The sequence below is a fragment of the Cuculus canorus genome, chromosome 2, assembly GCF_017976375.1.
Source record: "Cuculus canorus isolate bCucCan1 chromosome 2, bCucCan1.pri, whole genome shotgun sequence".
NCBI lineage: Eukaryota > Metazoa > Chordata > Aves > Cuculiformes > Cuculidae > Cuculus > Cuculus canorus.
Window position 1 is genome coordinate 156,772,593 of NC_071402.1, and position 26,586 is coordinate 156,799,178.

Consider the following 26,586-nt stretch of genomic DNA (forward strand, 5'->3'; position numbering starts at 1 on the left):
ATGGTCTCAGAAATGCTTTAGGATTTCACCAGTATGCATTTATTCCATGTATTAATCAGTGTAAACCGTTTAAATGGTGCCTAGTCCTATAAGCATAGCTTAGTAAATTCAGAGGAATGTTTTTGATGCATAAAGAAAATGGAATAGAAGTGGAAGAGGTGCAGGGTCTGTAGATTTAATTAATTGGCAATGTATGAGATTTAGTGATTGCTGAGATATGGAAAACAGTGGGATCACACTCTCTGTTGTGGTAGGCACACTGTGTCAAGCTAGATTCCTAGACTGGTGAACGACTTTCGTATGACTCAGTAAAAAGTGTGTATGTGTAAGTGTATAAACTCTAATGCATGTAGACTTACATATGGAAGAGCATTTATATAGGCCAGAGTTATATAAAATTATTCATGGGTCTCCGTGGAACGTATTTTTCCAACTCCTGTTATCCCAGGGAAAATGAAACACAGTTCTTGGGTGAGTTTTGGTGAAGACTCAGCTTGCAGTTGATATTATAATCATAGGCATAACTTGGACAGATCTTTTTTTACTGTTTTGTCTTGGTTCTGCTCTTCTTTTTTAAAATCTTGGGGGTTTTTTTCTGTGGGAGAGAAAAATATTTTCATATCGAATAATGCAAATGTTTTGAATCATGTTATTATTTTTAATATTGAGATGTAGTGTAATTCTGTTGTTCCAGAGAAGATTGTTTTGACTCACAAGCCAAGCCATATAAATTTAGATGTTGGGAAGGTCGGAATCTACATGTGAGGTAATCTTCTAAGCACCCATTAAAGTCACCACAGATCTACTGAATTCAGTTAGTGAAACATGAAGAGTTATTCATATGACAAAATTAGAGTTAGCTGAGAAAATGGAAAATTCCCTGACAATATTGATGAGGTCTTGATAAAGTCTAACAGAGATCTGTCTCCTTTGTTTATGCCTATACACACACACATGCAAAAAGAACACCAAGACAAGATCTGTAAATTTAAATAAAATATTAAAATTTCATAATATTTTGAGCAAAAATAAAAGAAATCACAATACTTCACAGTGATAATTGCAGTCCAGTTTTGAACTTACTATCTCACTTTATCATGTAAAGGATGAATATATATATTATCAAAAATAAAATATAACTCATTGCCAGCATGAATGTTAAGCACAAGAGAAGACATTTAATGTAGTCTTGTCAAGAAAGAGCGTTGGATGGGAAAGAAGAATTTTGTATTCCAATGTGTCAACTGCCTCACAATCACATCCAGATTTAGACAGAAAATCTTTGCCTGTACTGTAGCAGAAATCCAGAACACTAACATTTCGGTATATAGGTGTTTCTATACCTATTTCTATAATCTGTTTCTTAGACTGGTGGAACCAATCGTAGTGTTCTATAAAGATTTTCAGGATCTCAGTCTTTCATGAGACGTGAGGCAGGACAGATAAGGCAAATCGGACATTCCCTGGGAATGCTTGGAGCTAAAATCTGACTCTAATGGAGATTTATGTAGGAAGGGTTTATATGTAAGAGAAACTTTGAACTTGAGTATATAAAGTAATGTTTCTAGCAGGAAAGCAAGTGAGTTTTCTGAATCAACAGCTTTCTCTGTCCATATCTTCAACATTCACCTAAAGCCAAGAAATCTTTACCTGAAACTGATCTGAAAGTTCTATTTTTCTATATCTTCCCTACCCAAATTCAGCTGATAATTCACTCAGTTGGCCTAACTGCTGCCTGGTGGCTACATATTGAATTGTGAAGCCTCCCAGTCCCTCCCAAGTTGAGATTTCATAGGAATGGATTTTCTATTAAACATCCTCATTTACACAAAATCAGTCCTGCCTCTTTCTCTGTTGCTTTTCAGTTCCTCAGGATCCCAGTGATGCTAACAGGGGGCTGTGCTGCTTTATGCACTTCTGTTTAAGGCAATCCCCAGAGGAGTGGTAGCTAAAGAAAACAGTCAGCAACCTGGGGTTTTAAAAATAGAAGCAGATGGCTGGAACGCTGCAACCAGCTGGGCTGCAGTTAGCAAAGGCTCATGAAAGATTTTAAGGTCAGCCCTACACTGTGGGAACAAACAGGCCGCGATGTGTTTGAACTTCAACCTGAAAAATAAGCCACAGCGGGAGCTGTTCTCCGATTCTTTTCAGATACCTTTAGAAAAGTTGTTCTGCTTTATTCCCTTCAGCTAAGCAGACTGAAGATGGGATTATTTGCTGCAATATGAAGAACATCCCTTGTCAAAGTGATGCATCTTTTTTGCATATTGATTTTTTTCCCACACCTCATAATATTTCTATCCTTTTTTTTATCTCTGTTCTTCATGAACAACAGCATGATTTACTTTTCCTCCGCTTCATACTGGAATCTGTCATTGGATCGGTCCCATTTTTACTTAATACCCAGTCCTGCTGCTGCTGATGCATTCCACATCTTTGCTGCTCCATTAATTTGCTCTCCCAGCTCTGCAGCATCTTTCCTTGTTGACTTTCAAAGCAGATGTTCTTCATTCATCAGCATACCATACAAACAGGAACTGGGCTGCTCAGCTCCTACCCTTCTCACAGGGCTTCTGGTACCTCTGTATTTCAGGACATAACATCTCCTTTGTGCACTCTTTGTGGCCTGGACTTACTCCACACTGCATCAAACACCTTTCTGAAATTGAAGTGTTTTTCTCTTTCTTGCTCATCCTTTTTGACCTCTGTCAAAGTCAAGGATCAAATCCCAGGTGATCACTGGGATCTGCAATTCCAGCATACTCCTGCTTGGCAAAGAACTTAAGCATAGACTTCGATTTAAACCTAGACTGCTGAATGGAGACATTTGGGAGTAGGGAAAAATAGAAGTCAAACATTGGGGTAGAAAAAGAAAAGGAAGGATAAGGATGATTAGGATTTCCTGACGCTTGGCCTGAAACGCAGTCAGACTCTATGGAGGAGCCTAGTTAACATAATAAATTCAAGGCAGTTGGTGAACAACCTGACTTTGAGAGACATTTATGCTTTTTTCTCCTTCTCTCAGGTGCTTTCTTCTAATGTTTTGTCATTTGCTGGATATGACACAGCTCCAGGTTCCCAAGTCCAAATTCCCACTAATCACCTCCACAAGTGATACAAGAAGTAATATCAGAGCCTGAGGAGTTATGGGAAAGGAAAAGTTGGACTCAACAGGGGAGAAAAGTAGCAGATGGAAATGCACAGTCTAAATTTGGATTCTGCTGAGGTGTGAAAGAGCAGCATCTGGGACTAACTGGGGTGTATGGCAGTATAAATAGTTGTCTTGAATCCAGTCTGGTCCTGTTAAGCTAGTTAAAGCTTTGATGCAAATAACATATGCTGTCCTTTGAGGAACACCCGTTATTACCATATAAACGGAAGGTGCTTTCATCTTATGTTTTATCTTGCTGATTTCTTGACATTATAGTATAACTGCGTGTTATAATACGGATATTTCAGTAAGAAAAATATCCCTGCTCTCTTCCTCCTGAAAAAAAGGTAAGAGAAATTTGGTTTATTAAGTGCTATCTAACTACAGAAGGTACAAGATGCAGGGGAGATGGAGGGAGCAGATGACTAAGACGAGGAAAGTGGACAGATAGGCCACTTTGGACACAGAAGGCAAATAAACAAAAGCTTAAATTGATGAATTTCATCTGTCAGTTCCTAAAATGTTCTGAAGAACACAAGATACATGTGAATATATGTATCTGCTGCCTGTGTTCTGCTTTGCCGCAGACATTTTTTGATGGTGCTATGCATTTATTTATCCTGGATCAGCCTTCTTTCTCATTTTCTCTGCTAAGAATTTCAGTAGCATTCCCAGATATACAGCTTTGACTTGGACCTAAAAAGGATGGAGCCTTTCTTTTGTTTGTATTGTGCTCTTCATCTTGATTTTCTTTGATTTCTTTTGGCATAGAAGAAAGTATTTTTCCTTAAATACGTCAGGTTTGAAAAAGGTGCCCAAAATCATTTTATATAACTTGTTTTCCTAGCTAATTTTTATCCAGGGTTTTCCATAGCAAACTGTAGAAGTTACTAGCTGCCTCACAGCTGGCTTAAAATATCTGGATATCCTGATTTATATCTCGCCTTTACCCAGCCCTCTTGTTAGAAATTGAAGTGTGCATGAAGATTAGGCTGATATACAAATGGGAACATAGCACAACCTTAAATACAAATACTAGTCATTGGACAAGATGTAACTACAAAGCTCACATCTTGTCCGGTGACTGAAAAACATTCAATGAAATTGCAGTGGTGAAGGACATGCAAGTGATCTTCTTGGGGACGGAGGTCTGCAGGGCATTTATGTTGGACAAGCATACAGAAAAAAACACATTCCCGATCAGTTGGGGCAGGATTTGAAGCATGTGAGCCTTTTGCACATTGTTACTGATGCGATCTGCGAGCAGCAGAATGCACACCGTACAGTGGATCCATCACTCAGTCTGTTCCTTGCTGGCATTATGTCACTGGGGAACACACCTCCTCGTCTGAGCTAAAAGAAGGGTAGGAAATCTAAAATCAGAATTTACTCCAACAAATATAATCTGCAAACATTTCCTCCTTGCATTAAAGTCGTTTAAGGCCTTGTGAACCCAGTGCAGCTTTGTCAGACAGCCTAAAAACAGTCTTTGTCTGAAACAGGGCCAAAAGAAATGACGACTGCTAGACTAGGTTGCAGTTGTGACTGAAAGGTTGACAATGGTTGAGGTGGGAGAGGGAGGCTCGAAGAATGAGACCAACGGGGAAGTGTTGCTGCCCACACAGATAAGTCATTTGAAGCAAAAGCTTTGCCAAGTAAAGGCTTACTGTAGTGGAAAGTGCATTGTATTCAGACTTCACATTCTGTGAAGTCAGAGCTCTGTGAGACAATTGCTTTCCTGCATTATGGGGATTTATTACATTTATCTCCTTTGGGTCTTTCTTGCAAAGCATCCTTTTTACTCTCTGGGAAAGAAAGATGAACAAAACATACTGTGATTCAGCAGAGGAGAAATGCCCTTTGAAGGCAATCAAAAAGCAGCCTGAAGATAGTGTGAGGGGACACGATCAATAGAGCTTGCCAAGGTAAATTGCCACAATGTTGGCCTAAGTATGTTGGACACAGTGATGTTTCTCCCAGGAGTTGTCCCTCCTCCTCTCCCCAACTTTTAGCAAAGGCAATGGCTAATTCTTAATCTCCAAGTGTGAGAGAGACTGTCTGGGGATGGAGATTTCCCTCCTCCCTCTCCCAAGGCTGGCTCCGATGAGGTGCAGAGACCTTTTGATGACTTGACAAAGTGCTTTCAGTGCCATCCAAGTGCATTTCTCAGTTAAGCCCTTCTCCCTCTGAATGAGGGCAGCCAATCTACTTTACAAAGTGGTTCTGTGTTGTCCCTTTGGCACCCAGAGACACAGCTTGTTACCAACCAGTTTGAAGGGTACTGTTCTTTAAAAACAACAAAAAAAAAAGTTCTGCAAACAAGCAGAATAAGGAGACAGTGAGACACAAGTGACTTGCCAGGTTATTCAGATGGGTAGGGTGCCTGATATTTCTCCACCCCTACTTGCAAAGAGTTGGAAAATGGGGCTGCCTGCCCTTAACAAATAAAGCCAGAAAAGAAAGGAGCTTGGGAAGGAAGGGATATCACCAGAGTTGTGGCAAAATAAAAGGAAAAATAATGATTTCTAAAATTTGATTTAAAGATTTGGAGCAACTCCCTTATATGAACTCACTTAACGTTGGTCTCTGAAAGGCTTCAGTTTCCTTACGGCCACCAAGAGTAGAGACTGGTGTTTCAAACTGGATTGAATAGATTTTAGGCTTCTGTATGTCTTCTGGAGATTTTCTAGTGCCTTCTATAGCTGTCATATCTTAGTGCTTGAAATAGTGTGCTGGTGAGTGTGCGTGCACTTGTGTATATAGGAATGTTTGCATGTATGCTTAACTACAGATATAATTTCCTAGCCAAGGTCTAGAGTGCAGAGTGCCAGCTTGGCATTAAGTCAATATTGTAGTGTTCTGGGAAAGCACACATCAACAACTTGTATTTGGGTTATGATAAGACTTCAATTTAATCACAGCAGAAACCATCCCAAATTAAAGGTTAATGCAGACTGTGATAGCAATGAAGGTACAGCATGTAGTTTTAAAAGAACATGAGCTAATGTCTAGAAATGAGAATAGAGGAATGGCCCTCAATTTTGCTTCTGGCCCCGCCACCAATTCCATTTCTGGTTACTAGGCAGTATTTGCTATCCTGAAGAAAAAAAGAAACTATATCCAAGTAAGAGCTGTTGAAAAAGAAATCTTGGAGGATGTTTGCGGAACTTCAGAGTACTTTAGTGTCAAACCGTAACATGCACCTAAATATGAATGTAGAAAAACACCCATGTTTGATTGTTCTTGCCCTGAAGTGAGATTTTCAAAGACATTGGACTGAATTAGTAAGTCAACTCTCAACATTATTTTCTGAGGACTTCTGTTCCTAGTTCACTCATATTTCTGAAAACTTTGCCTGTAATTTGTCAGTGCCTCAGTTTCCCTCCCTCTGATTAGGACAGAGCTTCTATGCTGAAAGAGAGGGATGCGTGTGGAAATTAATTGTATTTACACAGCAGTTACAACAGTAGCAGCAATCTCTCTGAGTATTTTAATATTAAAACTGCAAAAGTAACTTTTTTTTACTTCACAAACATTGTTATATTTAATTACTTACTGACTTGCATGTACTCTGAAGTGTGGTTTTCAGGCTGACTTTATTGCCATTATTAAGATATAATTACATGGGATGAAGCTATAGCCAATATTTCTAGTTCAAGATCAGTCTTTTTGGCTTTGAGAGCTTAAACACGGTCCTTGTTACAGTGTAGTTCTGAGGGATTTTTTAATATTGTGGAAAGATATGGCAAAGATCAGGCAATGCCGTAGCAAGGTCTGCATTATACAATATAATGTGTAGCTCATTAAAATGATACTTTGGTGTCCTACTTAATCTGAGGGACCCAATGCTGGAGCAGGGGAAGTGAGGAGGAAGGAGTGGCAGAGACAACCTGTGATGAACTGACTGCAGCACCTGTTTTCCATCCCCCTTTAAGTCAGGCTCAGAAAGAAGGGAGGGATGGCGGAAGGTGTTTTAAGATTTAGTTTCTGTCTTCTTGTTGCCTTATTCTGATTTTGATTGGCAATATATTAAACTAATTTCACCAAGTCAAGTCTGTTTTGCCCATGATGGTAATTGCTGAGTGATCTCCCTGTCCTTATCTCAACCCATGAACATTTAGTTATATTTTCTCTCCCCCATACAGCTGAGGAAGGCGGTGACAGAGCAGCTTTCATGGACACTTGGCATCCAGCCAGCTTCAAACCACCACATTTATCTATTTTATTGTTTTATTTTTAAAAAAAGATTACTCAAAACAGTGTTCTTTGCAGTGGTGACCGGAAGAAGACCACAACATGTTATTTACTGAGTGCTGTATCAACGGTTCTCTTGAGAGGCATTATCAAGGAATACAAAAGAAGAAACAATAAAATGTTACTCTAATTTCCTATTCCAACCTAGAAGAACAGAAAAGAAATGAACACCGTATATCTGAGTTTTTAAGACTCCTGACTTTCTCTGACAGCACTGTGATCAGGTACTTCTGCCCGCTTTGAGAGTTATGAATACTTTTTAAATAACTATCTCACTCTCATCGTAAGGGCTCCAGGGCAGATGAAGATACTATTTTTATTGCTGTTATTTTTAAACACAGTTTTCAACTCACTCATGCCCTTTTACAGCTATATTGGCACTGCTCTGATCTCACCGACGGTTTACTTTAAACTGTGCTGTATAAACAGTTCTCGCTCTTCCTTCACAGCTGTTCCTCTTCACCCTTTCGAAAGAACTATTGCTTAAACTCTCATCTTTGGTCACAATTTTTCCCTGAGTTAAGTGGAATGAACATAAGACCTTTGTGAACGCCCAGAAGACAGATCCAGTACTAAGGGACACACAGACACATTCTTGTGAAACCATCAGGGCTGCAAATTTGTCACCCAACAACTAGCAATTGCCCTTGTATGTATTGCTAGTGTGAATAAGATGAATACAACAAAGAGTGAGTCACCTTGCATTCATAGCTGGTGAGAACACATCTTCCAGATTTGATCTTGCAGCAAAATCATTGAGCCTTTTGCCGCAAGGACTAGATCTTGGTTTGAAAACTGAAGTTTGAGAACCTTTTCTGCTTGAAAACCATTGGACTTCAGCTGATTATTGAGAATTCACAAAATAGTACACCTGGGGTTTTCTGAGCTATTCTCACTTATGCTGCCTTATGATGGAACTGAAGGTCAATGATATTGCTTAACAGTATATACCTGCCCTTTTTTATCAATGAAGTGATGTGAAAGCAAGAGATGTAGTTTATGGGAAGCAGCAGAAAGGTCAATCCTTGCTTTATTTTTTGGCAAATTAGATTCTAAAAAATTAATAAAAAAAAAAGCTGTTTATTGCAAGTGGAAAGTAGAGTTGGAAAAAAAAATCTGTATCAGTCACACAGTCTTGGGAAAAAGGTTCATAAAGGAATATAGCCAATGTGTCCTATGGTAACACCAAAGGAAAAACAATATTATTTCCTTAAACAAACAAGCAAGCAAAATACCAACAAACTCTCTCACTCCAAGTTAAAACTGTTTATGCGTGTATTGTGAGGGGGAGACAACCCCACACCAAAATAAAAAGCTGAACTCTTCATCTGGGTTTCCAACATTTATATTGTACATTTTACCACCTCGAGACAACTTCTTTCTCTGCTGATACTCCATATAAAGGAGCCATCTTTCTCAGGGTGGGAGGAGGATCTTTACCTGGGAATTTGCAGGGCTTGTAGAGAGGGCTTTAAACTAGATACGAAGGTGGAGGGGGTTAACACCAAGCTAGCCCTTAACAGAAGGTGGACGGATAGGTGTCAGGGGTCAGGTGTTAAGGAGGAGACTTCTCCAAAACGCCTTATAGGCAAAAGAAAGTCCACTGGGAAGGTGACGCAACCAGCAGCCCAGCTTAAATGCCTTTCCACTAATGCACGAAGCTTGGGTAACAAGCAGGAGAAGCTGAAAGCTACTGTGCTACTTGAAAGCTATGATCTGGTTGCCATCATGGAAACCTGGTGGGATGAGTCCCATGACTGGAATGTGGCTATCAATGGCTACAGGCTGTTCAGGAGAGACAGACTGGGAAGGAGGGGTGGAGGCGTTGCCCTCTATCTCGGGAAAGGGATAGAATGTGAAGAGTTGTCATTGAAGAATAGCCACGAACAGATTGAAAGCTTGTGGGTAAAAATTAAAGGTGGAAGAACCAACGAGAATCTTTGGGTTGGTGTATAGTACAGGCCACCCAGTCAAGGTAAGACAACTGATGAAGCCTTCTTCCTCCAGCTACAGTAGGCTTCTTGCTTGCAAACTGTCATCCTGCTTGGGGACTTCAACCACCCAGACATATGCTGGATAAGTAGCACGGCAAGCTGTAGGCAATCCAGGAGACTCCTGCAGTGCATCACGGATAATTTCTTAGTCCAGCTGATAGAGACTCCCACCTGAGGAGAAGCAATACTCAACCTTTTGGTCACCAATACAAGTGAACTCATCAGTGACGTTAGTATCAGTGGCAGCCTGGACTACAGTGATCATGCACTGGTGGAGTTCAAGGTCCAGAGGGATATGGGACAGGTGAGGGGTATAGTCAGGACACTAAATTTCAGGAAAGCAGACTTCCAGCTCTTCAAGGAATTACTCTGTAGGACCCCCTGGGACGTGGTCCTCTGAGACAAGGGAGTGGAGCAGAGCTGGAAAATATTTAAGGAAGCTTTGCACTGGACGCAAGAGGGCTCAGTCCCTGCATGTAGAACATCAGGCAGGAAAGGGAAGAGAGTGGCATGGCTGAGTCAAGACCTGTTGGCTGAACTTAAAAAGACTAAGAAGAAGGGCTTTTCAGGTACATCAATCAAAAGAGGAAGATCAAAGAGAACGTAATCCCACTGATGACTGGAAATGGGGATCATGTATCAACAGATGAGGAAAAGGCTGAGGTACTCAACAACTTTTTGTCTCAGTCTTCACCGATAACTGCTCTTATCTCCCCTCCTGGGTCATGGGACAGCAAGATGGTGACCAGGAGGGTAGATCCCCTCCCACAGTAGAGGAGGATCAAATTTGCAAACACCTGAGGAACCTGAACGTATATAAGTCTGTGGGGCCTGATGAGATGCATCCCAGAGTCCTGAGGGAGTTGGCAAATGTGGTTGCCAAGTCACTCTCCATGATATTTGAAAAGTCATGCAGTCACGAGAAGTCCCTGGTGATCAAAAGAATGGTAACTTTGCTCCCGTTTTTAAAAAGGGTAGAAAAGATGACCCTGAAAACTACTGGCTTGTCAGCCTCACCTCCGTGCCTGGGAAGATCATGGAACAGATCATCCTAGAAGCTATGCTAAAGCACATGGAGGGCAGGGAGGTGATTAATGGCAGCCAGCATGGCTTCACCAGGGGCAACTCCTGTCTGACCAACTTAGGGGCTTTCTATGATGGGGTAACCACAGCAGTGGTCATGGGTAAACCAACAGATGTGATCTATCTGGACTTCTCTAAAGTCTTCAACACAGTCCCACACAACATCCTTTCTCTAAATTGGAGAGATATGGATTTGATGGGTGGACGGTAAGATGGATAAGAAACTGGTTGGATGGTCGTATTAAAGAGTAGTGGTCAATGTCTCAAAGTCCAGATGGAAATATGTGACGAGTGGTGTACCTCAGGGGGACTTGCAGTACTTGAAGGGGGCCTACAGGGAAGCCGGAAGAGGGCTATTCATAAGGGCTTGTGGGGATAGGACCAGGGGGAATGGGTATTAACTGGAGAGGGGCAAATTTAAACTAGACATTAGTAAGAATTTCTTCACCATGAGAGCAGTGAGATACTGGAACAGGTTGCCCAGGAAGGTTGTGGAGGCCTCATCCCTGGAGGTGTTCAAGGCCAGGCTGGATGGGGCCTTGGGCAGCCTGATCTAGTGGGATGTCCCTGCCCATGGCAGGGGGGTTGGAACTAGATGATCTTTAAGGTCCCTTCCAACCCAAACTATACTATGATACTATGATACTCACTCACAGTTTCAGTAGCAGCATGTGAATGTGTGTGATCAGAGGCAAACAGTGATCTAAACCATGTTGAGATGCTTTTTGTCAACACCACAGTCTGCAGTTCTGGAGACACTCATTTCAGTTGAGACCAAACTTGAGATCATGTATTCATTTTGGTGTGAACATTATGTGTAGTTTTGGGGTAGGGAGAAGGTGTCAAGAATGATTCCACTACTTGGAGCTTCCCAGGAAATGAGATATGCACAATGTCATTAACAGAAATGATGAATCATTCTGGAAGGCTGATTTTTCCGTACAATTCACATAAGGGGGAAATGTGCATTTCCTTGCACTCATCAAGAGAAAGTAATGCATCTCACTGTAACTGCTAACCAATGCTGTTTATCGTTATTACACAATGAATGCTGAATCTTAAGTTACTACATGCTCATGCTGAATACTGCACCTCATTTTTATGTGTTGCTGCAAGACATATAAATAAGGAAATTTTGGAGCCTCCCTTCTCATCCTCTAAGAACATGCGAGAGGGAAATCTCTGTTGCCACAAGTTCTGGCATCCTTATAGCCTACACCACTATCTTCCCAGAAGTGGGCTAGGTTTATAAATGTTTTCCTGCTTATGACAATACTTCTCTGATAAGTTTATAACTCTGCTTTGTTTGCAGTTTATTTCTTCCTGTACAAGTCTCTCCCCCCCCCCTGGTATGGAAGTGCTAGCCTGTGGGTGTCCTGACATAGTGAGAGGAGAATGAGAGAGGGAAATTACTACACTTCCCCATTTCTGTTCAGAGAACAAATGAAGCTTGATGACTTTTGCTCTTTCAGAGGTCAATTGGTCATAGTGTCCATTCCCAGTACTATGGTTCAATCATTCTCTACCCTCTCCTTTTGTCTTTATAATGAGCAAACCCAAGAATACCACAAAATCAAGATAATGTCCTCAGTAGGCCACAACCCTCAAATGTGTTAGGGAATGAAGTGAGAGAAATTATTGTAAATGGAGGATAGAAGCTGATCAATTCTTCCCATGTATGGTCTCTTCATTCACACCTTGCCTGGAGGACTTCAACTATGTGAAGGAGGTTGTAGTGAGATGCGTGTTGGTCTCTTCTCCTGAATAACTAGCAATAGGATGAGTGGAAATGGTCCCAAGTTGTATCAGGGAAGGTTTAGATTGGATAATAGGAAAAAAATCATTACTGAAATAGTGGGGAAGCACTGGAACAAGGTGCCGAGGGAAAAGGTGGAGTCCCCATCCCTGAGAGTGTTCAAAAAACATGTAGACGTGGCACTTCAGTACGTGGTTTAGTAAGCACGATGGTATTGGGCTGGCAGTTGGGCTGGATGGTCTTAGAGGTCTTTTCCAACTTTAATGACTCTGGTTCTATGATCCCGAGTTTTTATTGGCATAACTACTAACAAAGAACATGATATTAAAAGAAATTAAAGACCTGAGGCCATATTTCACTTGTGGGTATCCTATCTGGGTATCTCACTTGTGGGTAAGCACGTGTTTCTTTGTTATTTTCTGAGACACCTCAGCTACTGCAGATTCAAGTTCAATGACTTTGCATGAATGAAGGCAGTCCTGCAGTACAGCTTAGATCCTCTCATGAACTCATATCCTCCTCATTTCTGCTGGGCAGAGTTTTAGCTGCAATTTGCCTTCTAAAAGAATTTGTGAAATTCTCCAGATTGTTTGCTGTTCTTTTAAGCCCATATTTGGATGAAGTGTCATGACTCTTGTGGTCATATCGAGTTTTTAATGGAAGAGCAACCTTTGACATGGCATTCAAGAGAATTTTTAAATTTCTGTTACTTATTGGTTTTGTTACAATATGCTTATAAATACGGCAAATTTACCACTAAATAAGAGAGATACAGCAGAGAGAGCTCAGAGAAAGTTGCTAGAAGGAATAAGCTGGGCGAGTAAGATATTAGAGACAAACCTTAAAGAACTGAGTGTGTGATTCCAGAGAGAAAGGGAGACTGATGATTAACTGGGAATGACTAGAAAAGATATTACATAAGAGACAAGCATCAGTTATTCCTTCTCATCATTATGGGCAGATGAAATGGGTTTACAAGACTGCAGGGAGGAATTAGATCAAGTATTAGGAAAAACTTCACAATTACAAGAAAAACTAGGCTGCTGGGTTGGTTGCCAAGGGAGGATGTGAATCACTGTCAATCTTTGTAGTTAAATAGCCATCTTTAACAGAAGAATTAAATCTACTTTGCTGTAGTGTTTGATTAGGGTTAAAATACTTAGTTACCTCAGATATTGCAGGTAGAGTAAGTCTTACAAAACTGATATTCATAGTTTTGGATAATCCAGGAAAGATCTGTGCTTTTTCATTTGTTTTGGAGGTTTTGCCCTGTGGCTATGAGGGACTGTGCAAAACACCAGCTGATACCTGTTGTTTTTCCTCCTATTTAACCGTCATTGAAAGCCACCAAAATATGTTAAATACAATGGAGTAGATGGAGAACATACCTTGTGATATTTTCAATAAATCTCCAAAATCTATTTGTACCCAAGTCAGTTAAGTAAGGTGATGTTTCCTTGTAAGGAATACAGGTGCAGATATGACATTTGAGTCTAAATGACAGTGGAGAGAATGGCAAGGTGCCCCTTTTTTGGGGGGACATGTCCTTAGATGTGACAGTGGAAAAGACACAAGGCTCAAAACTGGTGTTGGGGGGAGAATGTCTTGAGCTAGATTTGCAGCTATCACTATTTTGATATGTAACTATTCCTTTCTGCTGTCTTGCAAGTGTGGGTGGTTTATTACTTATTGAGGCTTTTAGTCCAGGAAGATACATATGTATGGAAGGTATCAGAAGTTTTGCGGAATAAGCAAAAAGAAAAATGTTGACAAATTCTGTGTTTTAGATTTTTAAAAATCTGAGGCTAACCCTATAGCTTGGGAATCAAGAGTGGGAGGGAAGAGATAAAGAGATGGTTATAGAACATATTCTAACCTGTCACACTGAGATGAGGCTCAACTTGATTGCTTCGCCTAGTGTGAGTGGATGCATGTTCAAATACATATACCCTTGGTGAGAAAATATCAGTGTGCAAGTGTGAGCAGTGAGTTCACATCGAGTTTCTTTTGAAATAGAAGAAACCCATGATGGAAACTTTTCATTTATTGACTAAGGCTTACAATGAAGCGATCCCAAAGACAAGTCAGTGCTGAAAAGAGCCCATTTTTTGTTGGTAGGTAGAAGGTGTGAAGGCAAAAAACAATGAAGATTCTGTGTATCAACTCCGAATGGAACTATTTTGAATGTGATTGTAGTTGAATTTCTTAATTTGTTAAATAAAAGGGTTTACAGGCACAGTCGTTTTTTTTTTTTTTTATGGTTGAAACTTGTATAGAGCTAAGGACTGGGAAAATATAGAATTTATAGGAAAAAAACATAGATTTTCACACAGAGAAAACTCTTGAGCCTGTGTAACATCCTGGTTAAACGATGGAGCTAGACAGAGCTAGATTCAGTATAACAATTTGATCATAGATACCCTGAAATCTCTGAGGATGCTGGAATGACTAAAAGAGAGAAATTAATCGGGCTGATCTCAATCACTGGTCTTTCTACTGAGCCCTGAAGATCATTTCAAAATTCTAAATATGTAATCTTCAAAATTAAAACAAAACCCTGGGCTTTCTAGAAAGGCAGTATAAACCCATATGTGAAAAAACATTGAATCTGATGACTAGTTGGAAAGCAGTCAGTCAGAATTTATCCTCCCAAGAAACTTGAAAATGTACAATGGTCATTGTAGTTTAACCCATTTACGCAGTCAACTATACTTTCCTATGCATATATTTCTTGTTTTCCTCCAAACGTTATTATGCTGATGCTTCGCTAAGGTGAACAAATTGTCTGAATTGAAAACTATCTCTATATTCTTTAGGTTTGTAAGGAGAGGTTACTTCCATGTTATTATGTCATTTCCTCAAATAAGGGCCTGTGTTGCAAGATAGAGTAGTTAATTACGGTTCTCTTTTCTCTTTAGTCATTCCTGAATTGCCATGTTGTGTAATTCCTCAGTTACTACTGTGTAATCAAAATAATAATATGTTTCTTACTTTTCTCATTACTACTGTAACCAATGCAACCAGAACCCCTACTTTTTGGCCCAGCAATTTACAGTTCTAAACTATCTGCAGAATAACCACAGGCACAGGCTTATCAGTGTTCCATGGGCCACCAAAAGCAAACACTTGACTTCACTCATCTTGTGCTGCTGCATGGTTGTAGCCATGACCACCACTTGGGTATCACTGACTTAAGTGTTTGACAGTGCTCAGGACTAGATCTTCTTCCAGATCAGCCTCCGATTCTGCTAGGCACTGTATTAATATGGCTAATTTCTAAATCTCGAGAGATTAAAGTCTCAGAGCAAGAAGGATGGGGCATTGAACTCATCCAAGGTTTGAACCATCTTCTAGAGGTGAATCACTTTCCATTTATCCTAGAAGCAGCATGTCTTTTAAGTTAGGGAGAAGACACAGGCTGACATTTGGACACTTTATTTTCAGCTTCTAAACGTATGTATGCAGGGGAAGAAATTCCTGGCCTAGGTGCTTAATTTACTTGTCCTAACATGTTGCTTATTGACATTCAAGAAACCCCATAGTACTGAAGACACCCACGTTGATGGATCTAGGGAACATCTGTACTATTCCAGACCAACTAGATGTTAAGTAGGATGAACCAGAACATCTCGAATATCAATAGCCACATATGTTCAGGTAACTGAATCCTTGCCCAGATGTCTGAACTCATGTAAAGTTCATGGAGATCTTTTCAATATGTCAAGAGGCAATTTTCCATTAAGAAGGAAAAAAAAAACCCAGCCAACGTCAAAAGAAAGATATTCAATCACCTCTAATTGGCAAGAGTCCAGTCACACTGCTGTTCACTCCAGATCAATAAAAAGAAAAAGATTTTTTTAATCAGCAGAGCAAAGTGTAAAGCAGAACCAGAGTCCTGCCTTTCTCTGCAGCCATCGTTAACTATATCCTTTTTCGTATTCATAGTACTGAGGTTCTGCCATTTGTTAGGATAAAACAACCAAATAAATAAATAATTTGGCCAATGATACAATCAAATAAACTACCAGTGACTTTCCCAAGATATAAATAGGCTTGAAAGAAATACAAGTAATTTTGTGAAAGAATGAGCTATAGTTTAGGTTATACTTTTCAATGTAGCTTTACTTGCCAAAAAGTCTTCCTGGACATGAGTAATAACAGTCTTTCACAGTGATTACAATCTGGTAAGGAAATAACTATCCACCTGTTTAATTAAATGCAAATACTCCTTCATCAATGATTTGTGCTTATTGCCTGGTCAGGACACCAGCAGTTTATTAAAGCATAGTTAGGAAAATAATACCTTACTACAAGCCTCTTTGATGAAAATATAAAGGCAAATAAAGTTTTTTTTATGTGTGGCTTTTCAGTTTGTTATGAACTTCCTACTGCTGAACGTGATTCTATCATATGTGACTGTATTTACATTTGGTCTGTTTTTTATTAGGCTACAGCATTCAATACCTAACACATCTTTTGTTTTACATTTTTCTGCCATCACTTGGTATCAGGTTTGGTGAAGAAAGTCTAACGCAATTATATTTTTCCTAAGTAAGTCTTAAATCTATGGAAATTTTTTTATTTTCCTTATTTTCTATTAATAAGGTATATAAAGAATCAATAAGCCATTTACATTAACAAAAAATTCTTCTTCCTAATGTGAGATCATATCTCTTCTACACTTTTCATATTCACTGCTATTCTCACAATTAAAAGGGAAAACGGAGGCACAGATATTTGTAATGGCTGCCTGAGACCACTACGTGAGGGTTTAGGAGCTAGCTCTCTCAGTATATTAACCTGAGCTTTAAGAAGATCTTATAAAATTCAGAGAAGTGATATTATTGTGTCCAAAAAACCAGAATTCCTCCAAGAACAACACCACATTCTATGCCTGTCAGAAATACTGTCCTACTGACCCTTTCCAACCAAGGTCCCCCTATACACATCCACTATACCTAAGAGTTTGTATGAATCCACACCAGAGGAGAACAACTCAAGGAGAGGGAACAGCTAAGGACAGGATGCTGCTGTGGTTTTTTGTGCATCAAGTACATATGGCTTTGCTCTTTACCAAGAGTGTGACTGACATTCTTTTTTCCCCTTAATAGCACTTTTTTTGCCAAGAACTCTTCCATTAATTTAGAAGAATACTGATTATATTTTATTCTCATTTTGCTCTTCAGTGAAGACATTTAGTGATTTTATAGGGTTACTAACATTTGCACAATGAAGTTCATACTGAAGTTCATCTCAAAAGCATGGGAGGAAACACCAGATTTTAAGTTGTTTCAAGACAAAAATGGGAAGGAAATGTACTCTTTTCTCCCATTAGCTTCTAGACTTCTTAAAGAAAAAAGTAGAAGAATTAAATCTATTGTTCTTGCCAGTTTGACCAGGAAATGAATTACAACTAAGGAAATGAACATATTACACTTTCATAAACTGTCTGTTTTTTCTTCTCGAATTCTCAATTATTTCAAAGGTCATTGACTTTGCCCAGCCCTGGAGACAACTCTGTTGACAGTGCACTTCAAGGATCAATCTCCTATGAAATCCATCAAATAATGGACTGGAAGTCCATCAAAGTACAGAGGACTAGGACTTGAAGAGCCTTCAAGACATCAACCAATCCATTGTCCAGCCCCAAGGCATCTCAGTCATCACTTCCATGGATGTTTGCCCCATCTTTTTTTGAAAACACTCCAAAGATGGAGACTCCGTATTTTCTTCATTTGATTTATCAAAGGCTTCACCAATTTTACTGCCAGAAAGATTTTTCCTTACATCCCATCCACAATTTTCCTCCGGCAGCTTGAGCCAGTGCCTTTCTGTCCTATCTGACATGGGGAAAATTATTCCCGTCTCCTTTCCAAAGGTCTTTTTATAAAAGAAGACATGTCATGTATCCTCTTCATCTTCTTTTCTGGCAAAGCCATAGCTTTCTTTCTGACTTTTCCCCATACGCTGCAGTTTCCTGGCCTCTCCTCAAGCTCTGCTTGCCTCTAGATTTTTTCCAGCAGATCTAAAACTTTCTTGAAAAGTGCTTCAAATGTAGTCCTCATCATTGACCAGTCAAACTGCTCTGGCGATTTGACTACTTACCATCATGGAGTATTACTTCATGTAGGAAAGTAGTAGTAGTCCCATTTATACACCCAATAATTTTGCCTTTCTACAGTACCATAACATCACTGACATTATTTACTCGCTTTGTCAGCCACCTTGACCTTCATATGCTTTCCTGGAGGCCTCCTCTGTAAAACAACATCTTCATAGATTGTATTTGTGAGCTTGATTTTTCCAGCCCAGTGTTAACTTTTGCAGTTGTTTCGATTACAATGTATACTAAAATAATTAATGTAGAAATTAGATTACATTCCTTCTCTGATGTGAGGCACTGGTGGAGCGCCACCACCAGATAATTTGAGCCTGTTTAGCTTAGAGAAGAGAAGGTTCTGCAGAGACCTTACAACAGCCTTCCAGTACTTAAAGGGGGCTACAGGAAGGCTCTTGAGGGCTCTTTATCAGGGAAAACAGGGACAGGATGGGGTGGAGTGGCTTTAAGCTGAAAGAGGGGGGATTTACATTAGATATTAGGAAGAAGGTTTTTTTTACTATAATGTACTGGAATAGACTTCTTGAGAAATCATGGTTACCCAGTCCCTGGAGATGATCTAGGCCAGGCTGGACAGGGCTTTGAGCAACCTGATCCAGAGGAAGGTGTCCCTGTCCATTGCAAATGGCTTGGAAGTGAACAATCTTTAAGGTCTCTTCCAACCCAACCATTCTGTGATTATATGATTCTGTGATAATGATAGATGACGAATCGTGTAAGGAACATTTTTAGATTTTGCAGGTTCTTAATATGAGAAACTGCTTAAATGAAAATCAAAAGACGGGGCCATTTTGGACCACACAGTAATCGTGTTTCTGTACAGCTGGGAAAAATAATCTGTTTTTTTTTTTGTTAGAAACAAATGTTCTATTTAACTGAAAAAAAATCTTTCACTTAAAAAAGAAATTGCATTTCCTCAACTGAAAAATTTTAGAACCTTTTTATTGATTCCAGATGGCAACTAGCTTTGGAGAGAGTGCTTATTGCATTCATTTATTGACGTCAAGTGCAAAAAACAAAAATGAAGAGAAACCAATAGACAATTCACAACAGATGATATCTCATGTACTATATTAGAAATTAAAAAATTATCTTCTGTAGAACTCGTAAGATACATGGAGGTGCTTCAAAGAAATTTTTTATTGACATTTTCCATTAAAAAAGTCTTTGAACATAACTTAGAATAAACTTTTTAGTAGTTTTTGTGGTATAACGGGACATTAGACAAAAGTTAACTAATCGACAAGTCAACCAAATGATCATTGAAAACCATCTCAGAGGAGAATAATATTCCCACCTCAAAGTCCAAACCCAAATCAGCATATTAAATCTGAACAATATAGCAATATATTATTTCTTTTTTTACTTATCATTACAAGATATTTTGCATTTTTCTTTTATGTTTATGTTCAAGAACTTTTTTTTAATTTAAAAAAAATTAATTTTACCTTCATCTTGGCTTTTGGTTTTGTTTTTTCTTATGTGTGTGTTTTGTTTGCTTTGTTTTGCCTTATTTTCTTTCCATTTTACTTTTTCTCTGAACTAGAAAACCACTGTCCTCCAAAATTTCTGTTCCCCATCAAAACATATAGAAAACTTTGTCCAGTGATTGTAGAAATGTCTGATATATAAATTTTATTAAATATGCTAGTACCAATGATGACTTTGACAGACTCTCTGGCAGAAAAATATAGTTCTTGTTATGTTACTCTATGAACACCAACAGCATTACCATTAAACTGCAGCCATAAGTGTGCATGAGGCAACCACTTCAATCTATACTTTTTCAGTAACAGGCTGCCAGCAAAAAAAGCTCAGTAGCTTATTTTGATCATTCATAGAGACCATGTGCATAGGTTTATATTTTCCTATTTCTGCATGCAAAAAAAATTAGATTTTTTTCCCCTTAAAAGAAGTTTAAAATACAACACCCAAATAACAAGATGTGTCTGAAAAGATCGTCTGATGGTCCCTAGGTTGCCGTGGGACATGGTTTCAGGCTTTTCAGCAGTGCATGCCCTCTCCTAAAACTGGCCCTGGTTCCTCTGCCAGGATCTGCCTTCTCTGTTATTCTGACAGCATTTATGAGACACTGTGAGGTGCGCTGTGGAATTGATTCTTCTGAGGGGAAAAAAAGTGTTTATTTCTAGTCTGGATCAGCTCCCTGCTCCAGTTCTCCACTATGCCCACAAATAGCTTTTGCGGGGGTAAGCAGCCCAAAGAAAGTTGAAAGGAGAAAGGAAAGAAGCACTGAAGCTAGCACTGTGGTCAAGTAACTGTGCCATAGCCTTACTGCCAAGCTAGAAAATGTATCCCAGTGGAAAACAAAATTGATCAAGCACACAGGTACAAACCCTTGGTGTATATATGCTAAAACAATTCTAACTCAATTTAACATAGTTGACAGCTGATGCTCCACAATTTGTGCTATGTTTAAACAGCTTTACTCAAAATCCATCTGCTCATTTCATACATGGTGCGAGGAAAATGATCACCCTTTTACACTGTATTGCAAAGAAAAGTTAATTCCACTGCATAATTATGACTCTGCATATTGCTGGTCTTCAGTGTTTAAATAATAATTCAAAGCCCCATTTATAAAACTTGTTGGAGCTCTGGATGATCTAAAACTGCACTGTTTCAAACATTCCCTTTTTCCTCAGAAACTAAACATTTATCTGTCACGTCTGCACAACAAAATTGTCTATTCTCGGAGCTGTGGTTAAATGACTTAGACCCAGCCTTCCTCCCCCCTCCCCTCCCACACCTGTCCTCTAAAATTCAATAGTTTTAAAGAATTGTCATAGCAATAAAAGCCTCTGGAGAGACAACTGTAGAGGCTGAAATTTCCCTTTATCCCACAGTAGATTTGCCTTCAGTATTACAAACTTCATCATGATGGTATGTGCCCGTAGGTCTGACCTTGGCAGATCACAGAAGCACTGCTGACTCTGTTCACACTTAGTTTTGTCCCTGCTGATAGGATTGACAAGTTCAACATAAAATGCTAACAGTAGCCCTTTTCTCAATGTTGAATTCTAATACCTTTTCCTGGGCAAATTCCTTGGGAATATGAATCTGTAGCAACGCCATCTCAGAAACCTTGAATACTTAAGTCAAAGTGTTTACTTTTGGCTTTGGAAGCTCTCTGTATTTTCAGTCTCAACAAAATAAGTTGTTACTGTCTTTTTTTTTTAGGTAAGTGGAAAGATCATGAAATATGTTTATATTATTAAGGTTTCCTCCAACTTTCCATCTTCATAAAGCAACTGGATATTATTAACTGCTGTGGAAATTTTTTCATAAATTATAGACTATATTTTGCTGGTTAATGTTTTATAGCATGGGTGAAATTTAGCCTTATCTCCACCAATTCACACCTTGTGTTCTAGGAGTCAGACAGTGTTCAGCCTTGCATATTGGTCAAAGAAGCAATTTACTCTGGCGTGTTTACATTTAACTGCAGTAACATGGTAGTTAGGATAAAAAGAGATATGAACCTGAGTCTTGCTTTGTGGCAGATCAGGCATATATGAGCACTGAATTCTCAAGGTTATGAAAAGAGGACAAGGATAGTCTAAAATCATAGAATCATAGAATCATAGAATGGTTTGGGTTGAAAGGGACTTTAAAGATCATCCAGTTCCAATCCACTTGCCATAAATACAGCCTTGCTCTTGTTGCTTAAGAGAATCCAACTCTGTTCAGTGAGGTCATCTAGCTTTGGTAAATTATTTATATTCGTTTTGTGTCCATTGACTGTAACCCTCAACAATTAAATTGCATGAAGAGGGCCCAACACATGCAGATTTCCAAAGACATTAAAAACCACATTTAAATAAAATGAAATAAATAGCCATATTTCATTTTTATAAGATTTATATCTGTGCAAATATCTGTACTTGTAGCTACAGTGGTGGAGTGAATCTTGTAGAGAGAGAAAAAGCAGTAGGAAAAGTGAGTTTTAGAGAAGTTTGAGAATGAGGAGGAGTACAGAAACGGGAGTGTTGGGGCTAGGAAGAGGCAACAAGCTGTTGTGAAATCAGCTGGTATCTTACAAATTAAAGGAGTTGGTAGCACAAACTAAAATCATTCTGCAAAGAGCAGCAAGAGAATCCTTGAGAGAGTTGAGAATGTATCACTTTCACCATGGGGAGAAGCACATTTCCTCTGCTGCGTATTCAATCTCTCCTCTGCAGCTCTGCCATCCTACAGGCAATCTGCCATCACTAGAACCAGCTTGGCAGAGGAGCTGCATGCAATAGGGAGTTTGTTGATCATGGAGGCGGTCAGTGGAGAGAAGATGTAGTAATTACTGATCTATCAAGTGTTTGCCTCTGCTTAGGATAAGTGTGGGAGCAGACTTGCAGGGGTGGTGATATTCAAGACTAAAAACTTGGATAGAACTTGTAGGAAGTGCTAACTGTCTGTGCCTGTGGACAACTAGTCCTTCAGATGTGCTTTTATGGTGAAGCTAAGCTAAAAGTTCTGTAAGTTGTTGAAGAACTTTTTTTTTGTTTAAACTAGAAAATCATTTTTAAGGAAGGACAGACCTGCAGCCCCATTACTTTCTTTTAGACATGCCCATCTGCTTAACCACATACATCTGGAAATTTGCACAGAAGAGAGACAGTAGGAAGGAACTCAGTTTAATGGAATGTCTGTGCTGCAGATTGGCAGTGTAAGGCTAAAAAGCTAGGTTTTCCAAAGTCATCCATGGTCATCAGAGTTCCTATGTGATGGATTTCAGCAGGATGCTCACTCTCTCTGAAAAATGAAAGCCTTTTCAAATTACTTACATAGGACTCTATGTGCTCTGGGACACTGAAAAGTGGTAAGCCATGCATTCTGTGTTATTTACAGGCAGGACTTTAGCGGCACTAAATAAACACATTTAATGGTTCAGGTGTAGTGGCTGAAATAGAAAATTCCACTATGTACATCAAAAGCTTACTCATAGGCAACATATTTTTCTAATACATGCGACCAAAAAAGTGTATCTCCATGAAATGTGAGGTGTTACTCATTAGAAACATGACTGCTTATGATTATTTTTTAAACATGAGTTGAAATAGCCGTAGGGTGCATGATTTATAGACCATTTGTGGGATTGCCTGAAGACTATTAATCTCAGTAGCACTGATACATTACAGGAAACCTGATGAATGTTTAGCCAAAGATTTTACTCTAATCTGGAATCAGTTTGGGGAGAGAGGGGGTGTGTCCAAGTGCTGTAACACAGACTCCGCTAGCACAAGCTTGCCATAACAGCACCAGTCAAAATGGTTATGCAAGATTTTAAAAAAATATAACAATTGTAATCATCTGTAAGACAGCTAAAACTTCCTATTGTAGTCTTACTACCGAAAGCACTTCGAATAGTGTAAATATTCAGGTTGTCTACCTCTTCAAATTATAATATGATATAACCAGGAAATCACTGCTTAAGTATTGAATGCTGTTGCCAGAAGGCATGTGGCATGGTGAATTAAGACTTGTGTGGGTTTATGTTCTCTTACCAGCTTTTTTCTTAACTTTACCAGCTGAAAAAATCAATTCAACACTGCGAGCTGATTTTTTTCCATTTTATACCTCTGTAGGGAAATCTTTCAGTTCTTGAGATTCTGTAACTTCTGACATGACATTAGGAAAAAATGAGAATTTGCCCATGATAAATACGCTTACTAAGTGTTCATTTGCAAGGTTTAGAGCTTCATCCTCTGCAACTAGATGATGAAAATTGGCAGGAACACAGCTATAATTTTGTTTCAGACTTCCCTGTGAAAGCGTGACTGATTTAGTTGAGGTATAAGGTTACGGGGAAAAAAGCAATAAAACCTCATGCACACACCGAAAAGAAAGCTTGCTAACTTCAACTCTCCGAAGACATCTTGTATTGCACATACTCCATTCTCTTGCGGTTCCAAATTACAATCAAGTCCTGAAGGTTTCATCTCCACATAAGCCTTGTGTAAGTACAACTTTAATTCGTCATGGCTGTAGTGACTCCATGAGCTAAGAGACTCCCTTCCAAGATCTCAGCATTCCCTTATCCATTCTGTGTCAATTAGCAGTAAGAGGTAATTTTATTTAACTAGAGGAAGATGAATTGTTGAAGACGGAGTAAAAGTAGTATCAGAAGTGAAAAAAGCCTTATAGGATGGAACACAGGATCTAGGGTTTGGCAGGTTGACCCTGGCTGAATGGCAGATGCCCACCAAAGCTGCTCTATCATTGTTCGTCAGCTGAATGGGAGAAAGAAATATAATGAAAAGCTCATGGGTTGAGAAAAGGAGAGGTGGATCACTCAGCAATTACTATCATTGACGAAACAAACTCAACTTGAGGAAATTAGTTTAATTTATTGTCAAAGAAATCAGATCAGTGTAACGAGAGAGAAATATAAATGTTAAAACACCTGCCCCAACACCACCTTTCTCCCTGTACTCAACTTCACTCCTGAATTTCTCTACCTCCTCCTGCTGCAGCAGTGCAGAAGGATGTGGAAAGGGGGTTGTGGTCAGTTCGCCACTTTATCTCTACCCCTCTGCCCTCCTCACTCTCTTCCCATGACCAGGATGGGGTTCCTGCCATGAGAGACAGTTCTGTGGGAACTTCTCCAATATGAGTCCTTCCCATGGGCTACAGTTCTTCATGAACTGTTCCAGCATGGATCTCTTCCATGGAGAACAGTCCTTGAGGAACAGACTGCTCTGGAGTGGGCCTCTGCAGGGCCACAGTCTTACCAAGGAGGTAAGATCTTACCTGGTGTTATTACCAGGAGGTACAAGATTCCCATAGTCTTGGGAACTCACTCAATTCATCCATTCCAGTCTTTGAGCATGCAGCAAAGTCATAAAGGTAGAAAGCAGGTTAACTGCAGCTTAGAGAATTGTTAATATTTATTGTCCACTTCACTGTACTGCTACGTCACTTCTGTGCAAGAAGATAAATGCCTCAAATCGGCAACTGATAAGAGAAAGGGAAGTCACAAATCTGGTGAAAGATGATAAGAGAGGCTAATGAAGTCTGGGTCTTGCTTTAGAACATGAACTCTAGTGCTTTATACCACTGTGTCCTGTACACCCTGAGTCTGGCAGTGCTTGTAAGTAATTGCATGAAAAAAAGCTTTTCCTTGATTGTTATTCATTAATTGTTCATTTTCTTCTTGGAGCAGATGGTCAGTTACAGCTTTACTTTTTTTGCATGAGTCTCTTTTCTCTTTATTTGCTTTGGATTCCTGTTAAACAAGGCAAAATGCTATGGAAAGTGTGAAGCAGCAGAAGAGAAACTGTAGGATCTATGTGTAAATTCATTTCACTGCTTTCTTACAAGAAATTCTCTAAGGAGAAACAACATAATTGGCAGAACCCCTCTTTTTCTGTGTGAAGGCTTTAAAAGGCAGCAACAAAGGAGAAGAAACTGGAGGAGAGCTGGTACACCAGAGCAGCTAAATTTTGATAGAGTTCTATTGCATTTCAGATTACACAACCTTATTAATTACAATTTCATCTACCTTGTTGATAACATTAATGTTATTTAATATGTGAACAGCTGCGATGCTACAGGTAACGAATTGAATCAACAGAGATGCTTACACTAGAATTCAAAATATCCGAATACATTAAAAACCCCGGAAGTCTTACTGATATTTTGCTTTTAATAATGATCAGCAAACCGATATTCAGGATCACACAGATAATCAGCAAAGTTCTTTGAATAACGGGGGAAGGATATTTTCTTTGCTTTTGAGAGTAATTAAATTGTCAGCATCTGCCTTTTGTGTTCCTTCTGCTATATCCTTTCCTCTTCCTGCAGAATCTCTTTGTTGAAGGAGTATTTCACAATGGCTGGCACAGCAGCTTGGGTTTTGTAGCTTAAGGGAAAGAAACACTGTGAAATGACTGAAAAGACTTATTACTGATGTGAAGATACAGTTTCCTTTGTATCATGCGTGACAAACTCCGCTTCTCAATAGTGTGGAGAGACAAATATGGTTGCTACAAGGAGAATAGCTAGTTCCATTGCTAACAGTTAAAAATATCAATGAAGTTCTCTGCAAGAACCTGTTCCATCTGCGCAAGAGTAACAAGACTTTCTTCTATCAAGTTGGATTGGTTGTAATACAATTGTGCACTGACCAAATACAAGTTTATTCCTCCTAGCATCTGCGAGCTATCAAGGGAAGTTCTGTAGGGAGGCTCCTGAGACAAGTGAGTTAACAAAGTGG

At 39.3% G+C, this 26,586-nt stretch overlaps 1 protein-coding gene across 1 annotated transcript in view; it reads left to right on the top strand.

Moving 5' to 3' along the window:
- The first annotated feature begins 14,300 nt into the window (after nt 1-14,300).
- The window catches only part of GHRHR (growth hormone releasing hormone receptor), a 32,221-nt gene continuing 19,935 nt past the window's right edge, over nt 14,301-26,586 (top strand). Inside the window, exons 1-2 of the mRNA XM_054057901.1 lie at nt 14,301-14,352; nt 24,170-24,327. Coding sequence (XP_053913876.1) covers nt 14,301-14,352; nt 24,170-24,327 — 210 coding nt within the window. The remainder of the gene's footprint in view (nt 14,353-24,169; nt 24,328-26,586) is intronic.